Consider the following 14,683-nt stretch of genomic DNA (forward strand, 5'->3'; position numbering starts at 1 on the left):
CAAAGATAATGTATTGCATATGTATGAATGGTAAAAAAATAATTCTATATTTTCTAGGCTCAGCTTTTCAGTAAAATGTTTTATACACCCTACCAATGCTAGAGGAGTCAGTGATACTCACATGCTCAATCTGCTTTGAGCAGCTGTTAAAGGGGAAGGAAAGGTAAAAACCAAGTAAGCTTTATCAGAAAGGTCTATGTAAATACAGCCATAAGCACTCACAGAAACGCTGCACTCCTCTATCAAAAGAAACAGGATTTCTTGTCTCCTTTTTTTGTAAACATGATGTTTGGCTGTCTGACTTCCTCCCTTAGAAAAATCTTTTAATTCCCTGGGCCAGACTCTGCACCCCTCTTCCCTTTCCTACTCCCCCTCCCACAAGAATGCTAAGAACTCCCTCCCTCCTCCCTTAGGAATGTGTGATCTGAGCTATAACAGCTGGACTGCGAGCAGGAAGCTGGTTAAAATGGCAGCTGCTGTCTTAACCAAATGGAGAAAGCTTCTAAAGCTGTTTACTCAGGTATGGTGATGGTTTCTGCAGAATAAATATATTGTTCTAGGCGCCACTAATGTGGCGAATCAATTGGCAATAAAATGCCTAAGCTAAGCTTAGGGAGGGGTCATCCCAATTTATTAAGCAGAAAATGAGGTTTTCCTGTCATTGAAGATGATGCTACAGGGCTGATGATTAAATTCTGATGCTAATTGCACTGGTTTCAGACCTGACATATACCAATAATCTGTATTGTTATCTATTATCACATTATATGCATGTCATAAATGTAATAATATAAAAGTAGATTGTGCATTGGTCACTAAACTCAGTAACTGAAAGCAGTACAGAGCATGTGCAGTTATTCACTGGGGAAAAAGATGGGGATCTGCTAGGGACATGTTTAAGGAAAGAGATCTTCATTGCTAAAGGGTTGCCTTCAGCTGGTACGGAAGCACAAAACATAATGTTACAACTTCTCTGCCCTACTTTTTCGATTAAGCTTTAGTTCTCCTATAAGGTATTAAGTTATGTCACAATGACCTCACCAACCCCAGTACTCAAAAGTGCGCACAATAAACCCAAACAAAAAAATGAATCCAAAGAATAGAAGAACAAATGAAAAAAAAGAAAATGTTAAGTAGATAAGGATAACATGTGAGATGTAATCACTATATTGAAACCTAGTAACATAGCAAGTTGGGTTGAAAAAAAAGACATACGTCCATCATGTTTAACCATTCTGAAACCTCTCTAATTTGCCGCAGAGGGGAAAAAATTCCTTCCTGACTCCAAGATGGCAATCGGACCAGTCCCTGGATCAACTTGTACGAGCCATCTCCCATAACCCTGTATTCCCTCACTTGCTAAGAATCCATCCAGCCCCTTCTTAAAGTTATATAATGTATCAGCCAGCACGACTGATTCGGGGAGGGAATTCCAGAACTTCACAGCTCTCACTGTAAAAAATCCTTTCCGAATGTTTAAATGGAACCTCCCTTCTTCTAAACGAAGTGGGTGCCCTCGTGTCTGTTGGAAGGACCTACAGGTAAATAAAACATTAGAAAGGTTATTATATGATCCCCTTATATATTTATACATAGTTATCATGTCACCTCTTAAGCGCCTCTTCTCCAGTGTAAACAGACCCAACTTGGCCAGTCTTTCTTCATAACTGAGACTTTCCATACCCTTTACCAGCTTAGTTGCCCTTCTCTGGACCCTCTCTAACTCAATAATGTCCCGTTTGAGCGCAGGAGACCAAAACTGAACAGCATATTCTAGATGGGGCCTTACCAGCGCTCTGTAAAGGGGAAGAATAACCCCCTCCTCCTGTGAATCTATACCCCTTTTAATACAGCTCAAAACCTTGTTTGCCCTTGCAGCTGCTGCCTGGCATTGCTTGCTACAGCCAAGTTTATTATCTACAAGGACTCCAAGGTCCTTCTCCATTATGGATTTGCCTAGTGCAGTCCCATTAAGGGTATACGGGGCTTGCATATTTTTACATCCCAGGTGCATGACCTTACATTTATCCACATTAAATCTCATCTGCCACTTAGCCGCTCAGATTGCCAGTTGGTCAAGATCCTGCTGCAAGGATGCCACATTCTGGATAGAATTGACTGGTCTGCAGAGTTTTGTGTCATCTGCAAACACTGATACATTGCTTATAATACCCTCCCCTAAGTCATTTATGAACAAGTTAAACAAAAGTGGACCCAGTACAGAACCCTGAGGGACCCCACTGAGAACCTTATTCCAAGTAGAGAATGTGCCATAAACAACCACCCTCTGTACCCGATCCTGTAGCCAGTTTTCTATCCATGTGCTAACGACTTCACTAAGACCAATAACCTTAGTTTAGAAAGCAGTCGTTTGTGGGGAACGGTATCAAATGCTTTGGCAAAATCCAAATAGATTATATCTACTGCATCCACATGCCACAAAAGGAACCAAAGTAGCGATTTAGATATGTAACCTAACAAAATTATCTAATGTGCAGATCAGTAGCTGTATAGGACTGAATGAATACACTTACAAACAGACCTCCAAGTGATTGAAAAGTTGAGACGTGCTCAGACCCCAAGCCATATCCGAATGGCATACAGAATGCATCTAGTATAATAGGGACATGTGTTGCCATGGTGATGTGTCCTGAAACAGAAAACTGAGGCAGCAATGGATTCCTCCGGCAAATAGCTTGTTGATATGTCAGGTGTGTGCAAGTACACTAGGGTATAATTTATTGTGCTGTGTAAAACGTGGAGTGAAACACTCATAGCAGGTGCTTTGCTTTGGTTTTCTAATTGTTGAAATCTAATTGGTAATTGTTGAAGCAGAAATGTTTCACTCCACTTTTAAGGGTGGAGGCACACAGAGCTACTAGTAGGAGCTACTTCTTCACTGCTAGTAAACACCAGAAAATACCCTGCCATAGATAATACTGAAAATTGCTTTTTCTAAAATACACGTAGAGACAATTTTCAGTAAATGATCAGTATTGTCTATTCAAGTAGCTGCTACTAGTAGCTCTGTGTGTCTTCACCGTTACACAGCATGATAAATATACCCCTTAGAAAAAGTGGCACCGTGTATAAAGGGCACAAAGGGAGGGATAAGTAAGGAGAGTTGCATCCCCAAAGATTAGTTAATGCAAAATTCTTAGTAAGAGACAACTAGTGAGTTGCAACTATTACAAATGTTAGGAGAACAGCGTCCCCATAGTGGTCTATTTTAGGACATACCCAAGGTTCCTGTATGTCAGCCTAGACACCGCTGCACAAAAAGTTCAAATATAGGCTGAGACTCTACAGTGCCATGCAGTACTCAACAGGGGATACACACCCCTTACTGAGGCCAGACCCAGTAAAAGCCCATGCCATATTGGAGGTAAAATGCCAAGAGGAGATACGCATCTCCTGATTAAAATAATAGATGAGAACACACCACATATATACACAAAATATTGAGGATTAGGTCAGAGGAGCACAACAAGCATGTTGGTAAGTATCTGAATAGTAGTGGAAGCCCATGTAGCGATTTGCAGAGTGGTATGGCAGAGAAGGGGTAGTTGATGAGGTGTCAGACTGTGAGATGACAGTTTTTGGAGGGGAAAGACCAGTTAACAGTGTAATGTAGTTCAGTTATATCCAATTAGTTTTGAATAAATATTTTCAAATAAACATTTCTCAGTCGGCCCTTCCTGTCAATACAAGACAACTGGGGATAAGTTGATCCTCTCTGGAGGCAGGACAAACTGAAAAAAACTTTCTTCCAACTCTTTCTCCATCGTAGCTCCACCTCTTCCTTCAGTTTTTTCACTTTGTCGTACCTTGGAGGCAGCAACTTCTCATCTCTCTGTATATTTTTATTTATTTCCTTTCAGTTTTTATTTCCTTCTTATTTTGCTTATTTCTGGTTATTGTGAGCAGAATACATCATCTGCAGAAACTGATCCGGGTAAGGACCAGGATATCTCACAGATATACGTACAGCTAAATTCCTTGGATACTCTCACTACCCCACACGCCTTACATTTTTTCCTGCCACATTTGTAAGTGCCCTTGTGGCGTAACCATGCGGCTTCCGAATCACTATCTCTCGTGGAATATAAACTCCTAGATACCCAGGAGGCCACATTCCTTGCTCTCCTAAATGTAAACCTAGGGGTTTTATCCAGTGTTTTCTGCAACACCGGATCCTGCATTAGTACACCCCAATATTTGATAACACTCCTTTGGATATCATGAGCCCAACGGCCAAAGGTAGTACAGAACCTAAGTTTCCCGTGGGATCCCCCTCTACGCACCCCATCAGTTGCAGTGGGGTGTAATAAACTCATCCTGTCCGTGGCCACAGCTCTATCGTAAGCTGATTTAATGACCTCCGTACTATACCCCCGTTGGGCAAACCTGTCCCATAATTGCATGGCCTGTTGCTGAAAGGCATCCCAAGAGGAGCAAATGCATCGTAAATGCAAAAATTGCCCCACTGGGATGCCCCTAATACAGGACCTAGGATGACCACTTTTAGCATGTAGAAGGGTATTTCGTGTGATGGGCTTGCGATATAGATCCGTAGTAACCACTCCCTCAGACGTGGAAAAAACCACATCCAAGAAGGGAATCCCTACTGGGTCAGTATCATAAGTAAATTTAATTCCATCAACAGCCTCATTACAATGACTCACAAAGGAGTGTAGGGAGGCAACATCCCCATCCTACACCCCTATGCAGTCATCAATATAGCGATAAAATCGTATTATCTGACCCCAAGACCTAGCTGGGCTGAACTTCTGAATTTTCTTACATCTTTATATTGTCATCCCAGATTTCATATTTGGAATGGTTGTTCTTTCCTATAGCAGATAACCCAAATAACTTGCTTTTGCTATATAAATAAACAATGATGATAATTATGATCTACTAATGCAAGCTATGTACACAGGATGGTTGGGGTCCCTAAGAAACTGCCCATATAAGCCAGATTCAGTTCCATAGACACATTATCTATGATAATGACCCCAGTTAAAGCCTGGTAAACTGTGTTCCAACTTCAAATAGAATAAACTTTCCCTTTATTTGACCAATTTAAAGGATATATAAGTCCACCATGATTATTATCTTTCCAATACCAATATATTTGTATATATATACATATGTATGGCACAGCACTCCCATCCTCGTTTGCATTGCTCTTTAATGTGGCATGTAGCTCCCAGATGGTTATTACAGACAGCATTTATTATACATACATAATGTAGTACAAAAGAGGACACTCTAGGGGGCACATTTACTAATCCACGAACGTCCGAAAAGCGCCCGAATGCGTTTTTTTCTTAATGATCGGTATTTTGCGATGTTTTCGTAAATTGTTGCAACTTTTTCGTAGCCGTCACGACTTTTTCATAAATTGTTGCAACTTTTTCGTAGCGTTACGACTTGCGCGAATTGTCGCAACTTTTTTGTAACCATCGCACCAAGTACGAAAGTTTCGGATTCATTCAAGCTTCAGTATCGGGACTTTCCTTGGGCCAGGTTGGAGCTGCAGAGTGCCATTGAGTCCTATGGGAGGCTTCCAAAATCATGCAAAGTCTGAAAGTTTTGCCTGCCGTTTACGAGCGCTCAATACGAAAAAGTCGCGACAATATACGAGCAAATCGTAACGGCTACGAAAAATTAGCGACAATTCGCGCAAGCCGTAACGGCTACGAAAAAGTCGTAGCAGTGATGAAAAAAAATCGCAAAAAATACGAAAAAGTCGCAAAATGTTCGTTTCCAATCCGAATTTTTCCCATTCGGATTCGTGGATTAGTAAATGTGCCCCTAGGACTTCATGTTGCAAAGTAAAACAAAAAGTATTTGTCAACATTTCTGTGTGGGACCTTTCTTAAGACATACCATGAAAGAGATCTTGAGAAATGTCCCAAACAGGGATCAAAACGTTGCCAAATTAATATTCCTGGAGTGCGTATGTTATGTACTACATTATCTCTAATCTTTCTAAGACAGTACCCTGGCATATGCTTATTTCTTTTGAGTGCACATATGGGACTGCTTATATACATGTACAGTATATATATTTACATGTATTTATATATATACTAGATGAAGTAGATGAAGAATATCTAGTTAAACAAATGAAACACAAATTATATTTGGTCATATGTTTATTGAAAAAAAAATGATTCAATAACATACAGTCATGTGAAAAAAATAGGATACATGGATATTTAATCTCAATTTTAACAATACTGGGAGATTCAAGTAATATAACTAAACAATTAAAACTGAAGTAAAGACTTTTCAAAATCTTCTGTAAAATGTAATTCTACAATAAATCAGGACACCCCCACATTTAGTCCCATTTAAAATGGCTCAAATCACACACACGTGTATCACATCAGGTGCCCATGATTAGAACATTGTTACTCAATTCAGAAGATTGTAGCAGCTTATAAGTCTGGTAAGGGATTTAAATAGATCTCAAACAAATTTGAAATCTGCCATTCCACTGTCCGGAAAATAGTCTACAAGTGGAGGACTTACAAAACAACTGCCAACATGCCCAGGTCTGGCCGTCCAAGCAACTTCACCCCGAGAGCAGACGCAAGATACAAAAAGAAGTCTCCAAAATCCCTAAAATATCATTACGGCAACTACAGCAGGCTCATGCTACTGTTGATGTGAAAGTGACTGTCTCTACTGTACAATCAGAAAGACACTGCACAACTGTAACTTGCATGGGAGGTGTGCAAGGAGGAAACCTTTGCTCTCTAAGAGAAACATCAAGGCCAGACTGAAGTTTGTCAGAGAGCATGTAGACAAACACCAGGACATCTGGAATAATGTTATTTGGATAGAGGAGTCTAAAATTGAATTATTTGGACACCAGAACAGAGGATGTATTTGGCGTAAAAAGGAAAAGAACCTCATACATATTGTGAAGCATGGAGGTGGAAGTGTCATGGTTTGGGGATGCTTTGCTGCAGTAGGACCTGCCCATCATAGAATCCACCATGAATTCTACTGTGTATCAGAGGGTGCCTGAGGTACATGTGAGACCATCTGTAAGAAAAATAAAGCTGAAGCGGAACTGGACCCTGCAACAGGACAAAACATACCAGTAAATCCAAGGACTGGCTGAAAAATGAAAGAAATGGAGAGTCCTGGAGTTACTGATTTAAAGCCTAGATCTTAATCCCATTAAAAAAAATTCTCAGAACGATGTCAGAGACTGGTAGATGGCTACAAAAAGGGGCACATTTACTAACCCACGAACGGGCTAAATGCGTCCGATTGCGTTTTTTTCGTAATGATCGGTAATTTTTCGGCGTCTTTACGATTTTTGCGTAAAAACGCGAGTTTTTCGTAGCCATTACGAAAGTTGCACAAAGTCGCGATTTTTTCGTAGCGTTAAAACTTGTGCTAAACGTCGCGCCTTTTAAGTTTTAACGCTACGAAAAAGGAGCGACTTTGCGCGCAAGTGTTAACGCTACGAAAAAAATTGCGACTTTACGCAAAAATCGTAAAGACGCCAAGAAAAAAGGCGCAAAAAATACGAAAAAGTCGCAAAATGTTCATTTCCAATCGGAATTTTTCCAATTCTGATTCGAAATCGTGTCTTAGTAAATCAGCCCCAAAGTGTCTCACTGCAGTTATTTTAACCAAAGGGGGTAACAATAGCTATTAGGGGGTAGGGTGTCTTTTTTCTTAGTTAGAATACACATTTTGTTGATATCTTCTGTTTAATCAAAATATCTTTTGAGTAAATCAAGGTTAATTTTTGTTGTTTACCTGCAATTAAATCCATAGATAAATAACAAAAATAAGACATCAATATGTGAACATTTCTTAAAAAAGACCTAAATATAATCCTAATTCTAATTTTTTCACATGACTGTATCTGCGTGTGGCAAAAGCTAAACTTTAAGATTATTATATAAGTTGAAAGGGAAAGAGTCTGATGCCCAGCAATCAACAGTCGGACAGATTGTGTACAAATGGAGATAATTGAAAGAAACAGAGGAAGTTGTAACCTTACCCAGAAGTGGTTGACTATCAAACGTCACTCCAACTGCAAGGCATATTAGTCCAAGAGGTTACAAAGGAACCTAGGGTAACGTCTTAGCAACTGAAGGCCTGTCTCACATTGGCGAATGTTAATGTTCATCAGGAGAACACTGAACAGCAATGGTATGGCAGGGTAGCAAGGGGAAAGCCACTGCTCTTCCCCCAAAATATTGCTGTCTACAGTTTCCTAAAGATTAGAACCAGGAGGATACTGGAAGAATCTTTTGTTGACAGATGAAGCCAAAATAGAACTTTTTGGCTTAGGTAATGGGTGTTACATGACAGGTTCTTATCCCATCTGTGAAACATGGTGGTGTGAGTGTTCTGGTTTGTGTTGCACAAGGGGGTCACACCAAATACTGGGAGCACAATTCACTTACTTTTGCCACTGGCAGATATGTTATTGGATAATTTTGTTTAAATAAATACATGACCAAATATAATAATTGTTTCATCTGTTTAACTAGGTTTTCTTCATCTACTTTTAGGACTTGTTTGAAAATCAGATGATCTTTTAGGTCACATTCATATAAAAATTTTAAAGTGTTCATAAACTTTCCAGCACCACTGTATATGGACCAGGTATTTGTGGGTATGTAGGGACCCTAAAATAATAAATTAGTGCATATGAATTTTCTGGTTGAAAAATCAGCTACTGCAAATCAAGCATCCTACCTACAAATTATGTGTCATTAGGCCACAGACAGCCTTAAACTTTAAATGGATAAATATGACTTGACTCCAAAGCTTTAAAGCGTTCATGACATTTTTGAAAAAAGCACCTTAAAATATGCAATTTGCTGTTTTGATCTTGCACAATTTAATGTAAGGGGACTAATGAACAGGTTGATGCATATTATGCTTTGATTTACCAAAGAATGTGTCATGTAAATTTACAATTTTAAGTTTTGTTGGCTGCCAATTCAGCATTTGCAACCAAAAATATTATCCAGAATGCTCAGGGCCTAGGCCTGTCCACATAAGAGATCACTGTAATTTGAATCTCAATAACTTAAAGGAACAGTAACACCAAAAAATGAAAGTGTATAAAAGTAACTAAAATATAATGTGCTGCTGCCCTGCACTGGTAAAAGTTGTGTGTTTACTTCAGAAAGTCTACTATAATTTATATAAATAAGCAGCTGTGTAGCCATGGGGGCAGCCATTCAAAGGAGAAAAGGCACAGGTTACATAGCAGATAACAGATAAGCTCTGTAGAATACAATAGTGTTTTATTTGTTATCTGCTGTTATCTGCTATGTAACCTGTGCCTTTTCTCCTTTTTTCCAGCTTGAATGGCTGCCCCCGTGGCTACACAGCAGCTTATTATATAAATTATAGTAGTGTTACTGTAGCAAACACACCAGTTTTACCAGTGCAGGGCAACAGTGCATTATATTTTTATTACTTTAAAGCTCTTTCATTTTTTAGGGTTACTGTTCCTTTAAATCTCCTTAAAATCATGTAAACATTAAATAAACCCAATAGAATTATTTTGCCTCCAGGGATAAATTATATCTTGGATCAAATACAAGGTACTGTTTTATTATTACAAATGAAAAGTAAATCATTTTTAAAAATTAGAATTATTTGATTAAAATGGAGACTATGGATTCCATAGCTGTACAAGGTATTTATACCCTTAGTGGGACAAAGCAAATACAATATAAAGACTTGTGGATAATTAACTGTAGCAATTACATTTAGCTGCAGCAAGGCCAGCAGGGTAGTTCTGTAGACACTAATGAATAATATATGGTGCTGGTTTCATATTGGGATAAAAATTATCATTATTGCCCCTTTAGTGGAGCTCCCAATAGATCTGCTATTGTCCCTGTTAGTGATGCGCGGGTTGAGAAATATAACCTGCTCTCTCCCAACCCTAACCACCCTAACCCTACTGGCCCCGGCTTCTCCCCTTTATTTATAGCCCAGCAATGGCATCACAAAAGGGGCAGGGCATGTCGGGCGCACGTCTATAAATTCCCAAGTCGGAAACGCAAAGCAGGCAGTGTTAGGTCTCGGGTGGGGAGGGTAAGCGGAAGCGCTCATCCCGAACCCAACCGCAACCCGCAGATGATGTGCCAAAGTCGGTCCTAAGCCGTGGGTATCGGGCCGGCCCGCACATCACTAGTCCCTGGCCATGTTTCAAATGAGGAATCGGTGTGTCCTTGCTGTAAGGGACACAATCAAAGGCAAGCTTCAGTTCCCTATCAGGTTAGCTTAGCTGCTGATTGGTTCCTATCCTACAGTGCAGCATGCTGAGTGCGGGCCTCCTACACAGGCTTGGAAAGCAGACAGCAAGAAATGGGTGAGATGGGCATGACTAATGGGGTTTTTATTTCTTTTTTTTTTTTTTTTAGAAAAAATAAGCCTTAAGCCTTATTTCTTTTTTTTTTTTTTTTTTTTTAGAAAAAATAAGCCTTAACCACTACATTTTAAGCACATTCCTTCTAAATTTAAAGGAGTAAAATGCACTGGCACAAATGGTTTAGATTCATGTGAGAAAGTAATTTTTCCCCTTTACAAAGTGTATGATCCTAGTTAGGAAGAAAGTTGGCCAAGTTTGTGTGGTTTACTGCCCATACTCAAGCCTAGTTCATCTAGTGCAGGCACAAAAGATAACTGGGATAAAATAATGAAAATTGTGATTATTTACTGGGGTTGCACATTTTCATGGTATTGGTTAGGGCTCCAGGTTCCAGTAAAAGCAAACCATGAAGCTGCTGTATACAGTGACATTCTTGGCAACTCCTTACTTTGCGCTTTGTAGGTAGCAATATGGTCAGCACAAAAGGAAATAGATAAATCTTCCATAACTCAGAACTCTTCCAAAAAATACAAAATTTATTCAAAACGTCATTTAAAAAGAAAAACACATACAGACTCCATAGTATTTTGCCCTACATGTTTCATACCCTCCTATATACTTAGTCCCAAGTCATGGAAGAACTTGAATGCCCCCCCCCAGAGGGCCCTGAACCTAATCCAATGGTAAGAATTGGAATTGTAACTAAACCAGAACTGATCATTCAACATCAGTGCTCAAACCTCACTATTGATTTTGTGTCACACCAACTTCCAGTGAAAAATCAGTAGGGGTGTCTATTAGTGATGAGCAAGTTTTTTCACCAGACATGGATTTACAGCGAAATTCTGCATTCGCGGTCGCATAAAAAAAAAAGTCCAGATTGCATTAAAATAGGCATGCCCATTGTCCCCCAGTACCCAACTTGTTCAGACATAGTGGTGCTCACGCCAACACTATGCATTATTTACATCTGCTTGGGGGAGGGGGTTAGGCGGCCGACAGCAGCCCCAGTGGGCCACACACCCCCAGTCGACCCTGAAGTCAATTAGCATTATTAATGAATTACTAATCAGTGTGAATGGATTTTCTGTATACATCAATGTTCTGGTTGCCCTTGGCATAGCCTTGTGTTTTTCTATGAAACATTTCCATATGCTTCAAGTAGGTCCAGGACAAGTATGTTATTAGCTGTTCTTGATCTTTCTCCTGCTGGTAAGGATGTTATCTGATTTCAGACATTTTCTCAGTTTCAGTTGCTTAGTAGCATCCCTTCAATGCAAGTACGAATGGGCTGTATGCTCTGCCCAAACAGGAGGTAGGACCTATACCAAAGCCAATCAAAAATAGTCCTTACCCATAAGACCACCCGACTTTTTTTTTTTTTCTCCCACTGGACAAGCGGAAGGATCCCTCACCTCACCCTTTTGTGAAACTAGATGGAAGTGAAACACTGTTTTGATTTTTCTTTTGTCTTTTTATTTATTTTTTTACTTCTGTCTGGACACATAGGGATGGTTCCCAGGTAATGGAGAAAAATTTACCTGATACGCACAATATGCAAATTGACACCTATTGGGAAGAAATGCAGGTGTCGGCATACCCACGGTCCTAGCCCAGTGCTAAAATAGCCCCATGCGGTTTCCCTAACAATGCAGTTTTTAAACTGGTGCTTATTGGGATGGTACACAATTGTGGGTATTCCCACATTTCTGCCTGTCAGCTAATTTAGCCTCCCTTCACCTATGGGTTTTCTTTGTGAGACTTCAAAATATTTGACAGATATCAGACAAAAGGGCCATGGGTATGGATCTGGGCTAGTCATAAAGCCTGAATCCAAGTATGATCCTCAGTATCTTTATGTGTGTAACGCTCAGTGCACTGGGAAGCATGCATGATGAGCCAATTATGTTCCTCAGCTGAATGCTGTCTGTGTTCTGGCTGGATTTTTTCTCCTGCTGACAGTCACTTCTATCTGGTAAGGTGCAGTTGCTTCTCTGGGGCTCTCTGCTATTGCTGTTTGATATCTAAAGTTGTTATTTGTAAGCCTCTGTGCACACACATTGAGTATTTGTGCTCTTTATTACATACCCTGACCACTCTTCTATGATTCAGGGCCATCAATAGATTAAAGATAACATACAACTTTTGCCCAGTTTAAAGTATTGACAACCTTCTAGTTCAAGCTTCCACTCACAATGTGGGGGATGAGTAAATATATAGAATATACCTACCCAATTTAATGGGGCCTGGTAGGCCCTCACAGCACCACTTGATAAGGAGAGTCTTGCTCTCCCTCACTTATACTTTACTTCCTGGTTAGTCAACTTTATAATATCCATAGCTCGTTCTATATAGATGACATGGACATAGGGCTTCTGCTCCTGAGACTTAGATTGGGCTTGTCTAAGGCAGTGAAGAACATGCAATATAGGAGTCTGACAGACTGCACTAAGTGCTCTTCAGTAGTCAATATCCCCTTTAGAGCACAGAGAACTGCCTGCAAGCGGTTTGTACACACTCCCTCTCATTTCTACTTTCCTTCTATTGTGTAGGACTTCAGGACCTCAAAGACACCTCATTATATGGGCTCTCTAGAACAAGCTTCTCACTTCCCCAATTGAATTGATTGAGATCCAGAGAGTACTAAACCCTATTAATGTCAATCTCCTCATCTTTCTCAAAGGCCAACATGCCCAACAGAGAGGATCAGTGGGGCAAGACCAAAGACACTTTGTACGGCAACTTGATTTCACTTTAAGATAGGTTGGTCTAAATAAATTAACTCATCAGCTGTATATATATCTTTGATCGGGGTCTGCCATGAATAAGTTTTGTTAAAACCTCATCTGTTTAAAAGTTAACACTATTAAAAAGTAAACACTATTGTAAAAAAAGCAAGAAATAGAAAAAGAACAGTGCAGACAGCAAGACAAAAAACCAAAAAAAAAAACCAAAAAAACCTTACATTCGGAACTAATTTAGAGTAAACATAATTAATACATTTTTATTTTAACGTCTTTTAGATAGCCAGGATTAGACACTAACATTTAAATCTGGGCAGTAGTGGTAGTAAAATGTAAAAACTATCAATAAACTTGAAGCACTGGTAAAAATGACAATAGTTTAAACAAATGTTCCTGTAACAATGGCAACTACATAATTTTTCCGGAATGTACAAAGGTCTACCAAAAAAGAAAATAAATTACACAAGGGCATGAATAATGATAGCAGTAAACAGTTAAGTAATCTTAACCAACTTTTGAAACGTATCACCAGCTTCACGGTTCGGTTGTCTCAACATTTCAGAGCTTTTAACATGGGCATTTATCAGTTCTTAGTTTAAAAATTTAGAACATTCCACCTCCCATACCACCGGGCATGCCTCCCATTCCTCCCATTCCGGCCATGCCACCATCTTTTTCTTCTTTTGGAATTTCAGTCACAACTGCTTCAGCTGTTGTCAAGAGTGAAGCAACACCGGCAGCATCCATCAAAGCTGTCCTCACAACCTGTAAATCATAACACATCATTGTATGTGAAGCATAAATAAAATAAAATAGTCTCCACTGGGCTATTTTTCAAGCACACACATACATTTTCATATTATTATAAGATTATATTATATATAGGTGTGTGCATATATACTGCTTAGTAGATTATTACAGATTCAGTGTATATCAATACACAATATCAATGTGACAGACTGCAAAGTTGGAAGCAGGATAGTGGTCCCTTCTCAAGTAAATTATTAGAAATACCTAGACACCAACTGTAAGAACTCTATGGCAAGTGTGTGACATGGACATTTCATTGTAAGCTCTGGAATAAAATGTGTGCAGATGTCTGTGTAAGAACTAGGTTTTTAGAGAGTGTACCCATTAAACAGTAAAAATGTCATTCTACAAAAGGCCATAGTAATTATAACAGGGCAAGAAAATTACATTTAAATGTCATACATCTAAAAAATGTGCTTTATTAAATTGTTTTCCTACATGTATACAAGAAAGAAGTCAGTGTTACACTACCCACAATTTACAGAGGGCTCAGTTCAAGTTGTCAGTATCTGACATTATATAGCACTTAAGTTTGTTAACATTGCTTAAATATTTATTTTTATGATGTACTATGTAGGAACCTGGATAATGGTGTGGTAGTATACGAAGCTACTTAGATTTTACCTAGGCTTTTGATTACAACATATTACACTTGCTTTCTAAACTAAGCTGTTCTTGGTAATACTGCTTGCAACACAGATAGAAAACTGGCTAGAGAGAGAGAAATGGTTCTAAGCAGTACATCCTCCAC

The 14,683-nt window shown here is 39.3% G+C and overlaps 1 protein-coding gene across 1 annotated transcript in view; it reads right to left on the reverse strand.

Annotated features, from left to right (window-relative positions):
* Positions 1–13,352: 13,352 nt before the first annotated feature.
* The window catches only part of hspd1 (heat shock protein family D (Hsp60) member 1), a 29,790-nt gene continuing 28,459 nt past the window's right edge, over positions 13,353–14,683 (reverse strand). Inside the window, 1 exon segment of the mRNA NM_001102885.1 lies at positions 13,353–13,887. Coding sequence (NP_001096355.1) covers positions 13,726–13,887 — 162 coding nt within the window. The 3' untranslated portion in view covers positions 13,353–13,725.

This window comes from Xenopus tropicalis, chromosome 9 (genome assembly GCF_000004195.4).
Source record: "Xenopus tropicalis strain Nigerian chromosome 9, UCB_Xtro_10.0, whole genome shotgun sequence".
In the NCBI taxonomy this organism is placed as follows: Eukaryota; Metazoa; Chordata; class Amphibia; order Anura; family Pipidae; genus Xenopus; species Xenopus tropicalis.